We start from the raw sequence: 20837 nt of genomic DNA on the forward strand, positions 1-20837 counted from the left end.
CCAAACTGTCGGCCTCTACCACCCATGAAGGCAACTTATTCCAGTAATTTATAACTCGCTGGCTAAAATAAAACTTTCTGCAGTCCAATCTAAACATTTCCCCCCGTAACTTGAATTTATGTCCCCTAGTTCTAGCATCATTTATAATCTTGAAAATTTTGTCCTCATTCATTTTACTGATGCCTCTCAGAGCCTTAAACACCTCAATCAAATCTCCTCTAAGGTGTCTAGTTTCCAAACTCTGCAACCCACATATTCGAAGTCTTTCTTCGTAAGGACGCCCTTTTGCCAATCTCACCAGGTGAGTTACCCTTCTTTGCACCCTTTCAAGAAGCTCTATGTCTTTCTTTAGGTGCGGTCTCCATACTTGAACATAGTATTCCAAGTGTGGTCTAACGTAAGCCTTATATAATGGGATTATCACGTCCCTATCTCTACTTGCAAAAGTTCGATAGATCATCGATAGGACACCATGGGCCTTCCTTGCAACCTGTTTACAGTGCTCAGAGAATTTCATATCTGATCGTAAGGGGGTTTTAAAGGGAACCAGGTTAGATTACCCAGTTCAGATTGCCAATGGCGTGTTGGCAGCAAAGCCGCAGAATGTCTTTGTCAGTGTCATGTCCAAGCAGTGTCGAATCCGGTATAAAGGTCAAGCTGCCCACCCCGCTCCTAGGGTGGGATATGTTAGCTGGCAGTGGGAAACCCACCAGGCGAGGGAGGGGGTGGGAGAGACACACATTTATTTCATTCATAATCTGCATTCTCACTCTACTTACATTTTTTTTTTTTTTTTTTTTATATATACACCACATATATATATATATATATATATATATTTTTTTTTTTTTTTTTTTTTTTTTGCAGGCCAGGGGAGAATGCAGTGATAGTGTTTATGTGGTTAGTAAATGTTTGTTAGTACAGTATATGTAAAGTAATGTAAGTTATTTTTAACTTTGTATTCTTTCGGCCAATTACATTTGTGCTTCTACTCATTCCCATTCACTCTCTGTTTCCCTCATGCTAGGTCACTCTTTCTTTCACCAAAACTGCCATTTATTCCCTTTTACCATAATTCCTAGTTCACTCAGTGCCAGCCTATTCATTCTAGCTTTCATTTTCATTCATTCATTCTTCTTTCATTCTACATTGGATCCCCTTGCTACTAGCTTACTGATATTTTTCAGTTAATCTGCTTCCCTGGCTGCCTGTACATCTCCCCCCCCCCCTGCATGGTTACTTATTTGGTGTGGGGCCCTAGGTTCCTACACATGGCAGGGTAGTCCTGGGGAGTTTTGTTATATCAGGTTTCTGTCAGGGTGCAGAATACTGCTGTCCTAACAGTGTTTAGGTCATCGTCTGGGTGTGGCGGGAAACTTGGGCAATTTTACTATTGATTATTGTCTAATTGCTGGGGGGCTGAATTGCCATTCTTTGGATTGCTCTGCGCATTTCGAATACTTTCTGTGTGAAAGATGTAAAAGCTTTATAATTTTGCTCTTCTATGATGAAGAGATGTTCTTCTCCCCTGGGAAGGGGACCAATCTGTGCTATTAGCTCTATTCTGGGGATGTCATATATTATACATTCATATAGAATGTGTGCCCAGTCTTCACTTTCGCCACGGTTGCAGTTTGGGTCATTGGTCAGGCCTAATCAGAGACGTGGTGTCACACAGATATAAGGGATGCAGAACTGCAATTTGGGGAGTACAGCGTCTACAGAAAGGATAGACAGGATAGGAAGGGGCGAGGGGTTATGCTATTAGTTAAGAAACACATAAAAACCAAGGAAGTGAAGCCAGTCGACATCGCTGGACAGTGCACTGTTGAGTCAGTTTGGTGTGACATAAGCATTGGGAGATCAAAATTGAGAGTAGGAGTGTGCTATAGGCCTAATGACTCTGATGAGTATGATAAGGAAATGTACAGGGAAATAAGTGGCCCAGTAAATCAGAGAGTCTTATAATGGGAGATTTTAATTTCCCAGATATTGACTGGAATTTGGGGGCTGGTTACTCACACACTAGCAGGGCTTTTGTTGATTTATTGGATGATTGTTTTCTACATCAACATGTTCGGGAGGCAACTAGAGGGAGTAATACTCTTGATTTGATTATCAGCAGTGATTCTTCATGCATTAAGAATCTGCAGATAAATGAACCACTAGGTGGCAGTGATCACAGTGTGCTGAAGTGGGATTTACTCAAAGAGGTAACTACCATTAGGGGTAAAGGGAAGGGTTATTGCTTCCGTAAAGGCGACTACGATGGACTGAGACAGTATTTAAATTCTATACAGTGGGACCAACTGATGATGTTACCAACTGCAAATTCAAAATGGGAAGCATTCAAAGAACTTATCTTGGAAGCTACTAGGCTTTACATACCAACTAAGAAATATTGTTCAAGGTTTAGGCCAAAATGGATGTCAGATGAACTAATGAGGCATATGGCAGAGAAGAAAAATGCATGGGATACTTACAAATTGGCACATGACACAGAAGCCTATGATAGATACAAGTTGATATGCAACCAAGTTACAAAGGAAGTTAGGCAGGCGAAGGCAGATTACGAGAAATCTTTGGCAAGGGATGCAAAGAAAAACAGCAAAGAGTTCTTTACTTATGTAAACTCTAGAAGGAAGGGGATGAATCAGATTGGTCCACTTGATATTGATGGGTCAACTGTTGATGATCCTGCTCAGGTAGCTAACAAACTAAATGAATATTTTGCATCGACATTCACACATGAGGAGTTATTCAGCAAGGGGAATGCCAGAGGTGTATTCAACTCTAGCAGTAAGCTACAGAATCTTGAAATAACTGGGAGTAAAGTGGAGAAGAAACTGTTGAAGATAAACACAAGAAAGGCACCCGGGGTGGATGGGATCTATCCAGTTATATTAAAGGAGGCAGCAAAGGAAGTAAGCAAACCCTTAGCCATAATTATGAGAGCTTTCTTGGACTCAGGGGAGGGACCCATAGACTGGAAATGTGCAAATGTGACCCCAATTCACAAAGGAGGATCAAAGGCTGACACAAGTAATTATAGACCTGTGAGCTTAACTTCTGTTCCAGGAAAATTAATGGAGGCACTGGTTAAAGAAGCACTGCAGGATCATTTAGACAAGACTTCAGTTATAGCTCAGACACAGCATGGTTTTGTTAAGGGGAAGTCTTGCCTGACCAACTTGATTGGATACTATGATGCAGTCACAAAAGAACTGGATGCAGGGAATAACTTTGATATTATATACTTGGATCTTAGAAAGGCTTTTGATACTGTTGCACATGGAAGACTGCTACACAAATTGGAGCAGTGTGACATTGGAGGCAAATTGCTGCTATGGATAAAGGGGTGGTTGAGGGGGAGAAGACAGAGTGTGGTAATCAATGGACACTGCTCATCGTGGACTAATGTTATTAGTGGAGTCCCTCAGGGCTCAGTCTTGGGTCCATTATTGTTTTCTGTATTTATAAATGATATTGATGATGGTATATCAAGCTTAATGTCCAAGTTTGCAGATGATACAAAGGTTGGCAGGGTTGTCAAGGACACTACTGACACTATGCTGCTGCAACAGGATCTGGAAAAGTTGAGCAGATGGGCTGAGAGGTGGCAAATGAAGTTTAACATTGACAAATGTAAAGTACTACACATGGGAAACAGCAACCCCAGAGCAACGTATCAACTCTGTGGTACTACACTGACAGTGGTAGAGAATGAAAGGGACTTGGGGGTGGTTGTGCAGGCAGATATGAAGTTCTCTGAGCAGTGCAGAAGGGCTGCAAGAGTAGCTCATGGAGTATTGTCAATGATATACAGGAATTTTTCCAGCAGGGATAAGGAGGTGATTATTCCATTGTATAAGGCAATGGTCAGGCCACACCTAGAGTACTGTATACAGGTCTGGAGGCCTCATTTCAAGAAGGATGTAGAGCTGCTGGAACGAGTCCAGAGAAGGGCAACAAGATTAGTGAATGGAACAAAGGGGTGCTCTTACGAAGAAAGGCTTAAGTTTTGCAAATTACAGTGTCTGGAGACTAGGCACCAGCGAGGTGATCTGATAGAGGTGTATAAAGCCTTGAATGGTTTAAGCATGCTCAATGCTGATGGGATTCTTCCTCTAGCTCAGAAAAATCACCTGAGAGGGCATAAATTCAAATTGAGGAAAGACAGATATAGGATAGACGTGCGGAAATTTGCCTTTAGCCAGCGGGTGGTTGGTTGGTGGAACAGACTCCCATCCCTTGTGGTGGAGGTTGATAGCCTAAATAAGTTTAAGGCTCAGCTGGACATGTATTTTGAACGAACAGAGGGGTGAAGTGGAAGTGGGTTTTTTTTTTTTTTTTTTTTGGCTGATGCTGCATAAGCTTGCTTTCTTGCATCAAATGCCTCTACTAATGCTAATGCTGAGGAGGTTAGTTTCGCCTTTATGGAGAAATGTGACCTGTCAATATAAATGTTGTAAAAGGTCCAGGGGCATGCCACTTAGGTGGCTGTGGGCTAACCATTGACACCCGTGGCAGAAACCGTTTGGTAACCAGACCTCTGGTTTCCTGCTCCCACTTTGTTTGCCATAGCTCATGGAGCTTTGTGGCTATTCTTTTTCTTTCATCATTGGAGGTGTTGGTTGTGTCAAGGGCTATCCCCAGAAATTCTGTAGGTATGCCCTTTTTAAATCTATAATATAAGCCTCTTTTGGCTACTTCCAGGTAAAGTGGGAGAGTTCCGGCCAGCAACTGTAGTGCAGGTGTGCTTACTGTGTGACATGCTCTGGTAATAGTGAGTAGTGTTGTCCTTTGTATTGATTCTAATTTATTCCTATTTGTTACTATGGCCGAGCAGATGAACCACCCACCAGCTCCATAGGTGATAACAGGTAGGAACATTGCACGGTATATGACCGCCAGGGTCTTTCTTTTGAGTCCCCAGTCTACTCGACTGATCCTGGCAATCATACCTGCATAATTTCTCATTTTCTTCGCCAAGTAGATCAAATGGGAATAAAAAGTTAGTTTTGAATCAAAGACCACTCCAAGATATCTTTGCTCTGCAACCACTCGTGAGTTACCTTTTTCAAGGAAAGCTGTACACTGCAACGAGACACTCCTAAGGCAGAGGCAACAGTATGTGTGCTGGTAGTAGGATTATTCTGGACGGCATTCAACACACTTTCTTTCATGGCGGGAGGTCGCGTTGAACATGGTCTGCCCGCACCACTCCTGTTATCTCTAAATGACCCATAATCGCACAGATTTTGATGCACACACACAAACAAATGGTTGTCCTATACATGTCTGTCTGGGAAGCGTTCTCCATAAATTCGTTGAGCAGCGGACTCTCCATTGCCCTCTGCTAATCCATACACTAGGTGCATGTCTGCCAGCTCACAGTTCATATATCAATGCATGCTCTTGAACTGCTTGAACGAGCAAACCAGAAATTTTCCCTCTTGCGAACTGATGAACAGCACCATGTACCGACTTACGGTGACGTTTCCGGTTATGGGTTCCTATGCGATTCACATTCCTTTAGATGTTACCTACCTCCCCTAAACGTTTGTACCAATATTTTTGAGACACCCTGTATAGTTCAGGGAAGAATTTGTCTAGTTCTTCCTTGAATGTATTCAACTCATCTACTTCCGCGACAACAGATGGAAGCCTGTTCCAGCAATCAAATACCCACTGGCTGAAGGCAAACTTCTACACATCTATTCTGCACCACCCTTCCTCCACTTGAATTTGTGCTTCCTCATGTGTGTAGTCTCAGCACGTGGAAGAATGCCATTCACGCTCAGCTTACTCAATCTGTTCAAGGCTTTAAACACCTCAGTCAGATTTCTCCCACAGGTGCCTAGTCTTGAGACTTTTCAATTTGCAGAACTGAAGCCTTTCTAGATAAGAGCACCCTTTTGTTTCCTTCACCAGTCTGGTTGCCCTTCTCTGCACCCATTCCAGCAGATCTATATCCTTCCTAAAGCGAGACCTCCAGACCTGTATACAGTACTCAAGATGAGGCCTAACTATAGCCTGATACAAAGAAATAATCACCTCCCTGCTAGCAGAGTTTCTGTAAATCATTAACAAAACCCCATGAGTTACTCTGGAGTTACTGCTACCCATGTGCAGTACTTTACATTTGTCAATGTTAAACTTCAACTGCCATTTCTCAGCCCATTGACCCAATTTTCCTAGATTTTGTTTCAAAAGCTCACCATGATTATTGTCATTAACTACCCTGCCAACCTTTGTATCATCTGAAAACTTAGACATTAAGCCTGATGTACCTTTGTCAATATCATTGATAAATATTGAAAACAACAACAGGCCCAGCACCGAACCCTGGGGAACTCCACAAATAATATTAGTCCACAAAGAGCAGTGCATTACCCTTAATGCCACTTTGCTCCAGTTTGTACAGCAGTCTCTTATGTGCAATGGTATCAAAAACCTTCCTGAAATCCAAGTATCTGATGTTGAAATTATTTTTTGCATCCAGTTCCTTGGGCACTGCATCATAAAACCTATCATATTGGTTAGAAGAGTTCCCCTTAACAAATCCCTGCTGTGATCGCAGTATAATTGCATGTCTGTCCGGATAATCCTGCATTACTTCTTTAACCAGTGATTCCGTTATTTTCCCTAGAACAGATGTTAAGATAACACGTGTGTAATTTCTCACATCACCTTTTGATCACCCTTTATGAATTGGGGATACATTCGCACATCTCTAGTCCATAGGGACTTCCTCTGAATCCGAGGATGCTCTCATAAGTATGGCTAAAGGTTTGCTTACCTCCTTTGCTGCTTCCTTTAATATAATTGGATAGATTCTATCCACCCCATGTAACTTTTTTATGTCCATCTTGAACAATTTCTCCTCCGCTTAACTTCAGGTATCACAAAGTCATTTAGTTTCTCATTAGAGTTTGATAAACTTCTGGCATCCCCTTCCCTAAGGAATTCACTGGGAAAATCCTTAGATGGATAGAAGGATGGCTTCAGGACAGGAGGCAGAGGGTTGTGATAAATGGCTATTCCTCAGATTGGGTTGATGTAAGAAGTGGGGTTCCCCAAGGATCAGTATTAGGACCACTGTTGTTTTTAATTTTCATAAACGACATTGATGAAGGGATAGAGGGCGTGATGTCTAAATTTGCAGATGATGTTAAAATTGGTAGAGTAGTTAATGATCACTGTCAAGCTGAGCTTCTTCAGAGAGACCTAGATAGACTTCAGGAATGGTCAGAAAAATGGCAGCTGTGCTTTAATCCAACAAAGTGTAAGGTATTACATCTGGGAAACAGTAATCCCAAAAAAACTTATTCACTTGGTGGAGTTCAACTAAACCCAATACTGGAGGAAAGGGACTTGAGTGTTACGATACGGTCAGACATGAAATTCTCTGAGCATTGTAAACAGGTTGCAAGGAAGGCCCATGGTGTCCTATCGATGATCTATCTATTATATAAGGCTTATGTTAGACCACACTTGGAATACTATGTTCAAGTATGGAGACCGCACCTAAAGAAAGACATAGAGCTTCTTGAAAGGGTGCAAAGAAAGGTAACTCGCCTGGTGAGATCAGCAAAAGGGCGTCCTTATGAAGAAAGACTTTGAATATGTGGGTTGCAGAGTTTGGAAACTAGACACCTTAGAGGAGATTTGATTTAGGTGTTTAAGGCTCTGAGAGGCATCGGTAAAATGAATGAGGACAAAATTTTCAAGATTATAAATGATGCTAGAACTAGAGGACATAAATTCAAGTTACGGGGGGGGAAATGTTTAGATTGGACTGTAGGAAGTTTTATTTTAGCCAGCGAGTTATAAATTACTGGAATAAGTTGCTTTCATGGGTGGTAGAGGCCGACTGTTTGGGGAAATTCAAAGGTCATCTGGATAGTACTTTCGGGTAAGGGAAGCGTATAGGATGATAGGTTTAATTTCCTTTTTTTTTTTTTTTTTTTTTTATTAATTATTATTATTTAGTTATTTATTTATTTATTTTTTTTTGTTTTTATCATCGTTTTGTTCGGATTTTTTTTTTTTTTTTTTTGGCTGGTGCAGCATAAGTCATAGGCTTTCTTGCACCATGCGGCCATTACTAATACTAATACTAATTCCTCGTGTGAATGTAGATGCAAGTTACCACCTCAATTATCTGCAACCTGAGCAGGATCACCAACAGTTAACCCATAGACATCAAGTGGCCCAGTGTGATTCAACCCTTTCCTTCTTCTGTTAATATAAGCTTAGAAGTTGTTTTTGTTTTTCTTTGCATTTCCACCTCTCATAATCTGCCTTAGCTTGCCTAACCTCCTTTGTGACTCAGTTACAGACTAATTTATTTACATACCAAAGGCTTCTGTGTTGCTTGATAATTTTTTATGCATCCCATGCACATTTCTTCTCTGCTACTTGTCCCGCTAGTTCATCTGACATCCATTTAGGTCTAAGCCTTGAACAGTATTTCTTCATTGGTATTAAAAGCCTAGTACCTTTGATTATTTCCCTGAATACTTCCCATTTAGAATTTGCTGTTGGTAACATTATCAGTTGGTCCCACTGAACAGAATTTAATAACTTTCTAACACCACTGTAGCCACCCTTATGAAAGCAAAAGCCTTTCACTTTACCCTTGACAGTAGTTACGCATTTAATTAAGATCCACATTAGTACACTGTGATTGCTGCAACCAAGTGGGTCTTTTACCTGCAGATTCTTAATGCATGAAGAATCACTGCTAATAACCAGATCGAGAGTATTGCTTTCTCTTGTTGCCTCTCTGACATTCTGCTATAGAAAACAGTCATCCAAGAAACCCACAGAAGTTTTGCTAGTGTGTGAGTGACCAACCCACAAATTCCAGTCAACATCGGGAAAGTTATAATCTCCCATTATGAGACATTCTGATATGCTGGCCCACTCTATTTCTCTGTATAGTTGGTGCCTCCGTAGCCAGGTGGGCAGGAGCAACAGTGCGTAGCATACGCTTCTTGATTAGACCGGGGTTCAAGCCCGTGACCACCAAATATGGAGGATGCGGAAAGGTCAGGGAATGACCACCGCACATCCCCAGAGCAATATGGCCTTAGTTGCTATTGCTCCTAAAAACCAAACAAACAACAACAACTCTGTATAGCTGTTTGGTATACTCATCACAGTCATTAGGCCAATGACACACCTCTGCTCTCAGTTTTGTTTTTCCAGTGCTTGTATCACACCAAACTGACTCAACTTTGGTAAGAGTGGTTTACCAAGTCTATCAATACCAGAATTAAAAGAAAAGTAGGGTGGCCATAAGTCAGCTTTATGCATAGATGAAGAATGGAGTAGAACCAACAAGTTGTAATAGAGGTGGGATTGTAGCTCAACAGAAGATACTGCCAACAGTTTTAAGAACAGATTTTCAGTAACCATTTGAGCAAGAAGCAAGTGTCCTGTTCTTAGCCTGTTTGAAATACAGTTTCAATTGATCAATAATTGTTTTTGTAATTGTTGCAAGCATTAATGTAGGCAGGAAATGAAACTGAAGGTTTGGAAACATGATTATTCTAATATGCTACAGTCTTATTTTTAACAGCCATAGCACATTTATTGGAAAAAAACCGAGAATAAAGGATCAGAATGCAGAATAAAGGATTTCATCCCTACTTGAATAATTTCCCTGACACAATCTGAGCAAACACTGGAATTGGTAAATTTAAAACAGTAATCAAAGGAAAAGAAGAAATCCCAAACAATATGAGGCCGAGAATAGGTATGTAGGAGTGGGGGCAGATGATTTTGTTCTGGAGTGCCTAGAGGAACTTTAGTCTGTTATTCTTAAGCTGTGTGAGATCATTAGTAATTGCAATAGCATCTCAATCAGCTGGGTCTGTGTAACTAGAAAACTACTGGAGTTGTGAATATAAAGGCATGAAGGAAAATTACAACGCAGTTATGAAAGTTAGATTGGAGAATGTTGAGTTTTAAAGAAAGTAAGTCAGAGAGTTCTGTGTGAATAATGGAGTTTTGAGAATGATAAAGGAAACAAATGAATTTGACAAAATGATGTAGATGACTGGTTTTAAGCCAAAATGAGAAAGAAGAGACTTCAGACAAGAAACCTCTGACAAGGAATATTAGAGCAGGCATATGCACAAGTATCACCTTTTGCTTCAAAGGAATTGTAGAACAAATAATTAGGACAATTGAAATGAGCAGTGATTGAGACAACCAATAAGGATTATATCAGAAAAAGTAAGAGTGGCTTGGCAGACTGTGGGTGGAAACAGACCATTGAGATTGGATCTGAGAAAAAAATATATATTTGAAATTAATAAGAAAGTTTTGGGGAAGTTTAGATATTTTTGCAGATAAGTTTGTTCTATTAGTTGGACTATTTGTGATGTAGTCAGTAAATAAAGTGGAAATGGAGGGAGGGAACGAGTTGTATGAATTCAAGAAAGTTTTAGATATGGTGTACAACCAGCAAGAGTATATCCAGCTCCTTGATATAACATGGCCTTGACAGTGCCTCCCGCACACACACTGCTCTTGTTTCTATTAATCACTAGCTGCAGAACAGAAGCAGAGAGATTATACATTAACTAATGTACATGCGTCCTAGACTTACCAGTTGGTTCAGCCCATTGGAATCAGCAGGCATATGAACACCATTTTAGAGCTGTACTCTCAAAATTGTAAGGAATATTGTAACTTACATGATGCCCATCATAATCAAAAAAACACATCACTCATACTACATATGGAAGAGATTGTGGTTAGAGGAGCTTTACTCTGGAGACTAAACACAAGTTTTACCACCTCAGGCCTTCAGTAAGCAAAGTGGTGGAGTTGCACTGATGATGAGAGTCATCTATCACCTAGTATTGCTTGGTGACACATAGGAGTGGCATTACTCTGTGTGATGTAGATGGCACACATCGATTCCTGGTTATGTTAATTCATGCCTAAGTGAAGCATTTCAGGTCTTGGATCTTTGGCATATATCAAGGGTTGCTAACAGTCCACCATCATGAAGGTGCAAGCAGAGGATTTGGTTGTTGTGGAACAACCGGACTCCACCAAATTTGGTTCACTTGACTCACAAATGGAAACCGAATATCAGGTTCATCAGCATTTTAGTCTCCCAGTAGCAAGCCCTAGCCTGTCATACTTGGAAGAATCTCTCTCTCTCTCTCTCTCTCTCTCTCTCTCTCTCTCTCTCTCTCTCTCTCTCTCTCTCAGTTCTGCTTTTAATTTAAATTTATACTAATGAAGTACCTTGAAAGCTTAAAAAGGACTAAAATGTCTCAATAGATTTGTTAGGTATTTTTTTTCAGTGCTGTCTTACAAATTTTGCCCACATCTCTTTATAACCAGCTTAAAGACATTAATATTCCCTCGCTGGCATTTGTGACTCATTGTTTTTTATAAAATCATTTTAAGTAGTTAATATTTTCTCCATGCACAAGCACATTGTGGCGCCTCCATAGCCAGGTGGGCAGGAGCAGCAGTGCGTCTCACACGCTTCTTGATTAGACCGGGGTTCGAGTCCATGAGCCACCAAATACGGAGGATGCGGAAAGGTCAGGGAATGACAACCGCATATCCCCGAAGCAATATGGCCTTAGTTGCTAATGCTCCTAAAAACCAAATAACAACAACAAGCACACTGTGGGTGACCATCCAGGTATGAACCAACGTAAGCATGGGTCGAGGTGTGGCACCCACACCACACCACATTAAGGAATGTCGCTCCTCTGTGTTACCAGGCAATACTAGGTGGTAGATAACTCTCATAAACCAGTGCAATACCACCACTTTGCTTATTGGAGGCTTGAAGTGGTGGAACCCATGTTTAGTCTCCAGAGCTAAGTTTTGGTCCTACTTAGACTTACTGTTTCTGCTGCATGCCTTTTCTACAGATGCTTCCATGGGCACTGTTCTTCTGAATTGGCTTCTATAATTCCTGCTCTCTCTTTCAAAACATCCGAACACGTGCCGCCACCAGCCAACATCCACAAACTTCAAACTCACAGAACCAACTTTTCATCTTCCTTATTTATTCATTCGACTGCCGTTTTCTGGAACAACCAACCTTCCTTCATTCGTATTTCCTGAAAATTACAATCTACAGAAGTTCAAGTCTAATGTCAACAAATATCTTCTTTCGTCTTCTCAACCTCCAACCCAAGCACGGTACTAAGTACTATAAGTTCTAATAACTGTCGTTTGGGGTTTTCATAAAAAAAAAAAAAAAAAATGATTTTGCCTACGGAGCCATCTTCCATCACCCATAGTGATGGAAGATGGAAACATCAGGTCTTCCTGCCTAGATGACTAATTTCCAAGCTCTGTAATCAATATCTTTACAAATTACAGATTTCTAATTATTGGAGGCTTGAAGTGTTAACTATAAATTTAAGTTAGTTTACATTTGTTTATTGTGCTGTCAATAACTGTCCTTCTAGTCACTTTTGCACCATAAAAACAAAAAAAAAAAACAAATCAAATCAAACCTTCCAGTCAGTAGCTGACAAGAGGGAGAGTCACGAGCTGATCCAGATGCCTCCTAAAGAGTAGTGATAGGCATTGTCATTAATCAAAATAATCACTTATGGCATTTTCGTAATTGATTATATGCTAATTAGGTTATGATAGAAGGTTCAGTCCAATAAACTGTCTAGTAGACGGCCTGTTGGAACTGTTTTAAAGCTATATCCTCAAAAATGTAAGGAATGCTTCCAATATGTCTTTGAAATCTGTAATTTGTAAAGATGCTCATTACTGAGCTTGGAAATTTGGCATGTGAGGAGGAAGATCTGATTGAGGTTTGTAAGGCACTGTGACAGGTGAAGCAAAATAAACACTGGTGAAATTTTCATATTGAAATGAGACAAAAAAATAAAACAAGGAGGCATAAATAGAAATTATTGGATAAAACTAATAGATTAGACCTCGGGAAGTTTACATTTGGCTATTGTGCTGCCAGTAATTGGAATAAACTAGTCTCCTTGGTTGGTTGAAGTTGACAGCCTAATGAAATTTAAGGTCAACTGGAGTATGATAAGAGTAAATATGGGTAGTGTTAACAACCTATATCTGATAGGCTGATTAACACTACAAATTAATTAGCAAGGTGCTAATAACATGCAGATATACATTATTAAAATTACCATACTATTCCGCATAAAAACAAAAAAAATAAATAAATAAATATTTTAAATGTCATAATTGTTTCTTATATAATGGACTCTATCCACATATTAATTTGAATTCAAATATACAGACATTTAAATATAAATGTTTCTTTTCCTTATAGGACCTAATGTAGATGGAGCATTAAGTATATCTCCTACTGAAGCTCAAAAACAACAGGAATCAAGAAAATCTAACATTACTTCTAGAAAGCCTACATCTTCTAAAAAGGGGGTATGTTAACTTATTTTTGCTTTATCTTGAATTCTTAAACACTATTTTGGTTAAGCTTCTTTTTTTAAATTGCCAGATAAATGGTTTCATATCTGTACAACGTAATACAGGATTTGCAAACCTATAACACTGGTGTTAAAAGTGTCAACCAAGACCACTCAAAATGGCACCATGTAATGACTTCATTTAATCATCCCCCTAAGGTATGAAAGTTACCACAGAGACAGACATAAAAACACTAACCACTTGGGGGGGGGGGGGAGAGTCACCTATGTGGTGTGCTAACCGGAAAGGCACAAAAGCTTAATTTTTCATCTTGTACTGATTCTAAATTTAGTTTTCTATAAAATTCTGTATATTGCTTATAAACACAACAGTTTAAAAGTTGCTTGGAGTGGGAATACCCAGTGGCATCCCTCCACCGGTGCGTGCAATGACATTTTAAGTGTGCTGCAGTATAGTGATACAATGCATATTCTTATTTTCATGAGAACTAAAAATGCATTCCTCTCTGTGGCAGACAATCATATTTTGCCAATTCATGATGGGATATCACATTTCAAAGATCCCAGTTTTTAATCTTGAAACTACAAGCAGTAAAATTATGTTACTGCATTTTTTCAGGTGTTCCGAAATGAATTTTATTGTAATGAATATTGCTAAAAATTATTTCAAAGGAATCATTATTTGCAGAAATAAATCCTGTTGCATTTTTCTAATTTATAAAAATATAAAGATACTCAAAATAAGTATAAATAAACAGAATGAATATACTAATTTCTGATTTATTTTACTTAAATGACAAAATATAGCTACTACAAAGGTAAAAATATTTTGTTCGCAGTGTATCATTTTGAAAAAAATATATTTTATTTATAAGAAATATTTACATATTCAGAAATATGGTACCATAGATAGTTTATTATTGCTTTCCATATATTCACACATCAGTCTTTTTTTTTTTTTTCTTTTTTCTTTTTAATGTTTCTCCCCCCACATTAATACAAAAATTCAGTTTTAGTGAATGCAGGGATTTAAAGGGAAAAAAAGGTAGAAGAAACTTAATCTCTCAGAATGATAGGAGTATAACATATGTTAATGAATTCTCTTGCTGCATCTGTTAAAATTTCCATCCCCCCATACAAATGCTTTATTGCCTTTTTACACTTTCCACAGATGATTTTCTTCTGCTTGAAAATTCTCATATCCAGCCGGTTTCTAAAAAGGATGCAAATCCCTCCCATCTAAATATTGTCCCATTTCACTTACCTCTTCTCTTTCCAAAATAATGGAAATATCCATTAACTGCCCTTAAACTATCTTCAAACATTCCACATGATCAGTAATTGCCAATGTGAATTCCATCAGTGTTTATCCTCTGGTATACTGGCTTATGTTATCCCTCTACGAACAAATTCGAAAAGTTTGGTGAAACTCAAGTAGTTGCTCTTGACATTTCTAAGGTTTTTGATCATGTTTAGCATAAAGTTCTTCTAAACGAGCTCCCATCTTATGGATTGCCTGTATATTTTGCAATTGGGCAGTCAGAGAGTTTACTCTCTGACTGCTCTATGCAAGTGATGGTAGATGGCTCTGTCTTCTACCTGTAATGACTTCATAATGCTGATGTTCTTCAAGGTTTACTTAACTTACTCCCACTTTTTTACTCTTGTATATTAATGATCTCCTTCCACTGTCTGAAAATCCTACCCATAGTTTTGCTGATGATAGTACATTGCAATCCACATTCCAGTTTGAGAAACCTTTCTCTGCATAGACAGTTTCAATTTCTCAAATATCCACCACCAATTCCTTAAATGCTGACCTCCAGGTAATTTGCCCATGAGGCAAAGATAACTTAGTTAATTTTAATCCTTTTAAAACTCATCTTATATCTCACAAAAAAGAGCCTACTGCTGTTATGCTCATCTTCAATGACATTGATTTCTAGACAAGATCACATTTCTCTGTTAGGGATTACCCTGACTTTTAATCTCTCTTGGCATAAGCTCATCACAAATATTGCTTCCTCTACATCTGAAAAACTGAGTTTTCTCTTTTGCTCTCAGCATGACTTTACGTCTAAACACCTATTCACTGTAGAAATCTCAAATCCACTCTGCCATGGAATATTGTTTCCACATTCGGGGTGATACCCCACACTTCTCTCAGGAACTTCTAGGCTCCTTTCAAAAGAGGGCAGTCAGGTTGATTAATGAACTGTCTCTTACGAAATCTCTCCATTCTTTGTCTCATAAACATTCTGTTTCTGTTACTTACCTTTTCTATAGATACTTTTGTGGGTACTGTTCTCTTTTCTAGAAAAAGTATTTCTTGAAAATTATAATTTATAGAAATTCAAGTCTAATGTCAATAAATATAGTCATAGTCTTCTTAACCTTCAACTCATGCATGATACAAAGTATTATAGGTTCTAATAATTTCTAGTTTGGGGTTTTCATTGAAAAAAAAAAAAAAAAAAAAAAATCATGCTATATTTATATGTCCCTTAACTTATCTTTTTTGTTTTTTCTTAGTTTTTCTTGATAATGGATACAAAACCTTTACATCAGCAATATTTTATAATATATTCAATGTGCTTGGTGGTAGCAAATAGTTTTAAAAATTTTTACTTTTAGAACAAAAAACTATTTAAAATTGCAATTTTAAATGGTTTATTGGTAAACTTATCTAATTTTCTGTTTGGATTAACAGAAGATATATTCCTTAAATATAGACCCCCCCCCTCCCTTCCCATAGCATTGGCAGGGGGATAGTAATTGAAGACATAGTCCAAAGATCAGCTAATTTGTACTCTCATAGTGACCTGTGCACTCATTGAACATAACAGATTTAAATGATGACAATGATATATATGTTGAATTACTTGTTCAAACCAAAGGCCCTATACAAATTTGAATCTCAGTATAAATATATATATATATATATTTGTTTTCTTTTCAGTTAGGAGCAAAGAAAGGTCTTGGTGCACAGAAAGTTTCAACTAACTTTCATGAGATAGAAAAGGAAGCTCAGAAAGCTGACCAGCTGAAAGAACAAGTAAGTTCTGCTGCCAAAGCTCAAGCTCATTTAACTAAAGAGGAGGAAGAAAAACAGCTGTAAGTTCTTATTATATAATCATATAAGGTCTGTATTTAATTAAATTAGTAAATTAAATTTGAATGTATTAAATAACCTTTTTTGTAAACTCTTTATGGGTTCTTGTTCTTTTTTGCTGGAAGCTTGGTGTGTGTATATCTGTAAGTTGGAATAAATAAATATCATTTTACTGTAAGCAAATTCCAGAAATCTCAAATAAAAAGCATTTAGGGAACATCTGAACTTATATGTCTTAGATGGCTTGTAGGCCAGAAACTTAGTAATAATAATAATAAAAAGTTTAGCTGTACACAGGATAAACTCATCCAAAACACCACACACAAACCATAACTGAATATTCTGTAATATGCTTGTCCCCCAACCACAAAAAAAAAAAAAAAAAAAAAAAATTGAGGTGTGATCTCACATACCTTAAGAATCAAGTACCCAGGCAAGAGCTCTCCATCGCGTCCTAGTCGCCGTATGCAGTAGAGAACTCTAACGATTGTTTGAGTGAGTTCTCTACTGCATCCAGTGACTAGAGAAGAGAATTCTAACAATTGTTAGACCCACAATTGTCATTTATACATGCATTTACATAGTATCTACCCTCATGGGGAACACATATAAACATTCTCATACTCCTGAATTTGATACATTCATTCCATGAAATATACAAAATTATACATTAAAAAAATTATATCATCTGTACTTTCTGTATAAGTTCTACTCCTCAGAGTAACATTAGGACAACCTGAAAATTTAATAAGGCTAACTGGACTAAATACCAAGAAATAGCTCATTTAGATATTGTCTTCATAGCAACCCACACAATTGATTCTGCAGTAAGCTACATTACAGATAAAATAATGAAAGCATCCGAGACTGCTATACAAAAATCATCATTCAAAATCCGGCTTCACCCAAAAATGTGATGAAATGAAGCATGCAACAGTGCTAAAAAAGAAAGGAACAAATATTGGAATATTTTTCGAAAACATCCAACCATAGTCAACCTCCTACAGTTTAAGAGAGCCACAGCTAAAGCTCATCATATAAGACGAGAGAGTAAAAAAGAAGCATGGGCACATTATGCCTCCACCATAAATGGAATATGCCTCCACCACCTCTACAATATGGAAAAAAAAATCAAAAGAATTAATGGTAAATACTCGCAGACAACTTCTCGTATTCTACTTGTAAAAGGGAAGGAAATTTCTGAACCTATAGATATTGCCAATGCCTTAGGTACTTCATTTGAAACGCTTTCAGCTGTTGCCACATATGAACCATCATTTCAGTTGTTAAAATCCCAGACAGAAAAATACAAACTTAATTTTAATAGTGCCATCCTTCATTCTTATAATCTGTCTCTGACCATGAAAGAATTGCGTAATGCACTTGCACGAATGAAAAACAGTGCTCCAGGTCCCAACGGGATTTATTACACCATGATCTGTCATTTAAGTGAGGAATCATTAACAGTCCTCGTACAACTGTATAACAGAATTTTCTTAGAGGAATATTACCCCGCTAGCTGGTGCCATTCTTATTTGCTAGCCTTCCCGAAACCAGGGAAAGATCACACAGATCCCAAAAATTTCCATCCTATTTCTCTAACCAGTTGTCTGGGAAAAACATTGGAAAAAAAAATTAACGCTAGACTGACATGGTTTTTAGAGACTCAAAACATTCTATGGTTTCCGGAGAAAAAGATGTATGCTTGATCTCATTATAAAGGCCGAAACAAGTATCTGGAACGCATTCCTGAGAAATGAATACCTAGTCGTGGTACGTGTTGACACCGAAAAAGCCTTTGATACAACTTGGCGATATGGGATTCTTCAGTAGTACTTGCATAAATCTGGACTTCGGGGTCATCTCCCAAAATTTATTAAGAACTTTCTAGGCAACAGATCCTTTCAGGTCCAATTCCACTTTTCATTATCTCGAGCATATGTACAAGAAGAGGGAGTTCCCCAAGGATCAGTGTTGAGCGCCACAATCTTTGCCATTAGAATCTGACACTAGTCAGACTTTTGTGGATTTATTGGATGATTGTTTTCTGCAGCAGCATGTTCGAGAGGCAACCAGAGAAAGTAATACTCTTGATCTGGTTATCAGCAGTGATCATTCATGTATTAGGAATTTGCAGATAAAAGAACCACTAGGTGGCAGTGATCACAGTGTACTGATGTGGGATTTACTTAAAGATATAATTACTATTAGGGGTAAAGGAAAGGGTTTTTGCTTCCGTAAAGGTGAGTACAGTGGTCTCAGAAAGTTTCGAAATTCTGTACAGTGCGATAAACTGACGATGTTACTAACAGTAAATTCTAAGTGGGAAGCATTCAAGGAATTAATCGTGGATGCTACTAAAAGTTTCATACCTATTAAGAAATATTGTTCAGGATTTAGGCCTAAATGGTTATCAAATGAACTAATGAGACTCGTAACAGAGAAGAAAAATGCATGGGATGCATATAAATTATGAAGCGACTCAGAAGCCTATGGCAGATATAAGCTAGTCTGTAATCAGATCACAAAGGAGGTTAGGCAGGCGAAGGCATATTACGAGAAATCCTTGGCAAAAGATGCTAAGAAAAACAGCAAGGATTTCTTTACTTATATAAACTCTAAAAGGAAGGGGATGAATCTGATTGGTCCACTTGACATCGATGGTTTGACTGTTGATGATCCTGCTCAGATAGCAAACAAACTGAATGAGTATTTTGCATCTACATTCACACATGAGGAATTATTAAGGTTTGAAAATGGCAGAAGGTTATCAAATTGTAGCAGGATACTTAACGATTTTGTAATAACTGAGAGCAAAATGAAGGAGAAATTGTTGAAGTTAAACATAAGAAAAGCACCTGGGGTGGATGGGATCTATCCAGTTATATTAAAGGAGGCAGCAACACAACTAAGCAAACCCTTAGCCATAATTATGAGAGCATCCTTGGACTCAGGGGAGGTTTCCACATACTGGGGATGTGCAAATGTATCCAGAGTTAACAAAGGGGGATCAAAGGGTGACACGAGTAATTACAGACCAGTTAGTTTAACTTCTGTTCCGGGTAAAATAATGGAGTCACTGGTTAAAGATGCATTGCAGGATCATCTAGACAAGACTGCAGCAATAATTCAGACACAGCATGGGTTTGTTAAGGGAAAGTCTTGTCTGACAAATTTGATAGGATATTATGATGTGGTTACAAAGGAACTGGATGCAAAAAATAATTTTGATATCATATATTTGGATTTCAGGAAAGCTTTTGACACTGTTGTGCATGAAAGACTATTGTACAAATTGGAGCAGAATGGTATTAAGGGTAAGTTGCTAAAATGGATAAAAGGATAGTTAAGTGGGAGAAGACAGAGGGTGGTAATCAATGGGTGCTGCTCTTCGTGGACTAATGTTATTAGTGGAGTCCTACAGGGTTCGGTGTTGGGTCCACTGTTGTTTTGTATATTTATCAATGATATTGATGAAGGTATATCAGGCTTAATGTCGAAGTTTGCAGATGATACAAAGGTTGGCAGGGTTGTTAATGACAGTAATGGCAGTGTGCTACTGCAACAGGATCTAGATAATTTGGGCAGATGGGCTAAGAAATGGCAACTGAAGTTTAACCTTGACAAATGCAAAGTACTGCATATGGGTAGAAGTAACCCCAGAGAAACGTACCAACTGTGTGGTAATACACTTAAGGTGGTAGAAAATGAAAAAGACCTGGGAGTAATTGTGCAGGCAGATATGAAGTTTTCTGAGCAATGCAGACAGGCTGCCAGGGCAGGTCATGGGGTTTTGTCAATGATATATAGGAATTTTGCTAGCAGGGAAAAGGAGGTGATTATCCCTTTGTATAAGGCAATGGTGAGGCCATGCCTTGAGTACTGCGTACAGGTCTGGAGGCTTCATTTTAGGAAGGATGTAGATTTACTTGAGCGTGTACAGAGAAGGGTAACAAGATTGGTGAGGGGAATGAAGGGATCCTCTTACCAAGAGAGGCTTAAGTTCTGCAAATTGCAGTGGCTGGAGACTAGGCACCTGAGTGGTGATCTGATTGAGGTGTATAAGGCCTTGAATGGGTTGAGCACGCTGAATTCTGATGGGATCCTTCCACTTGTTCAGATTACGAACCTAAGGGGGCATAAATTCAAATTATGAAAAGACAGATGTAGAATAGATGTGCGGAAATTTGCCTTTAGCCAGCGGGTGGTTAATTGCTGGAAACACTTCCATGTGTCATTGTGGAAGTTGATAGGTTGAATAAATTTAATGAGGAACTGAACTGGCATTTGGAAGG

General features: G+C 38.5%; 1 protein-coding gene across 2 annotated transcripts in view; it reads left to right on the forward strand.

Annotated features, from left to right (window-relative positions):
* Positions 1–20837, forward strand: part of ArfGAP3 (ADP-ribosylation factor GTPase activating protein 3) — a 195500-nt gene that overhangs the window by 60237 nt on the left and 114426 nt on the right. For both annotated transcript variants that reach the window (XM_090387967.1, XM_090387966.1), the window contains exons 5-6: positions 13316–13425; positions 16390–16544. In XM_090387967.1, coding sequence (XP_090244093.1) covers positions 13316–13425; positions 16390–16544 — 265 coding nt within the window. The remainder of the gene's footprint in view (positions 1–13315; positions 13426–16389; positions 16545–20837) is intronic.

This window comes from Mastigoproctus giganteus, chromosome 13, assembly GCF_048544385.1.
Source record: "Mastigoproctus giganteus isolate SK-2022 chromosome 13, ASM4854438v1, whole genome shotgun sequence".
In the NCBI taxonomy this organism is placed as follows: domain Eukaryota; kingdom Metazoa; phylum Arthropoda; class Arachnida; order Uropygi; family Thelyphonidae; genus Mastigoproctus; species Mastigoproctus giganteus.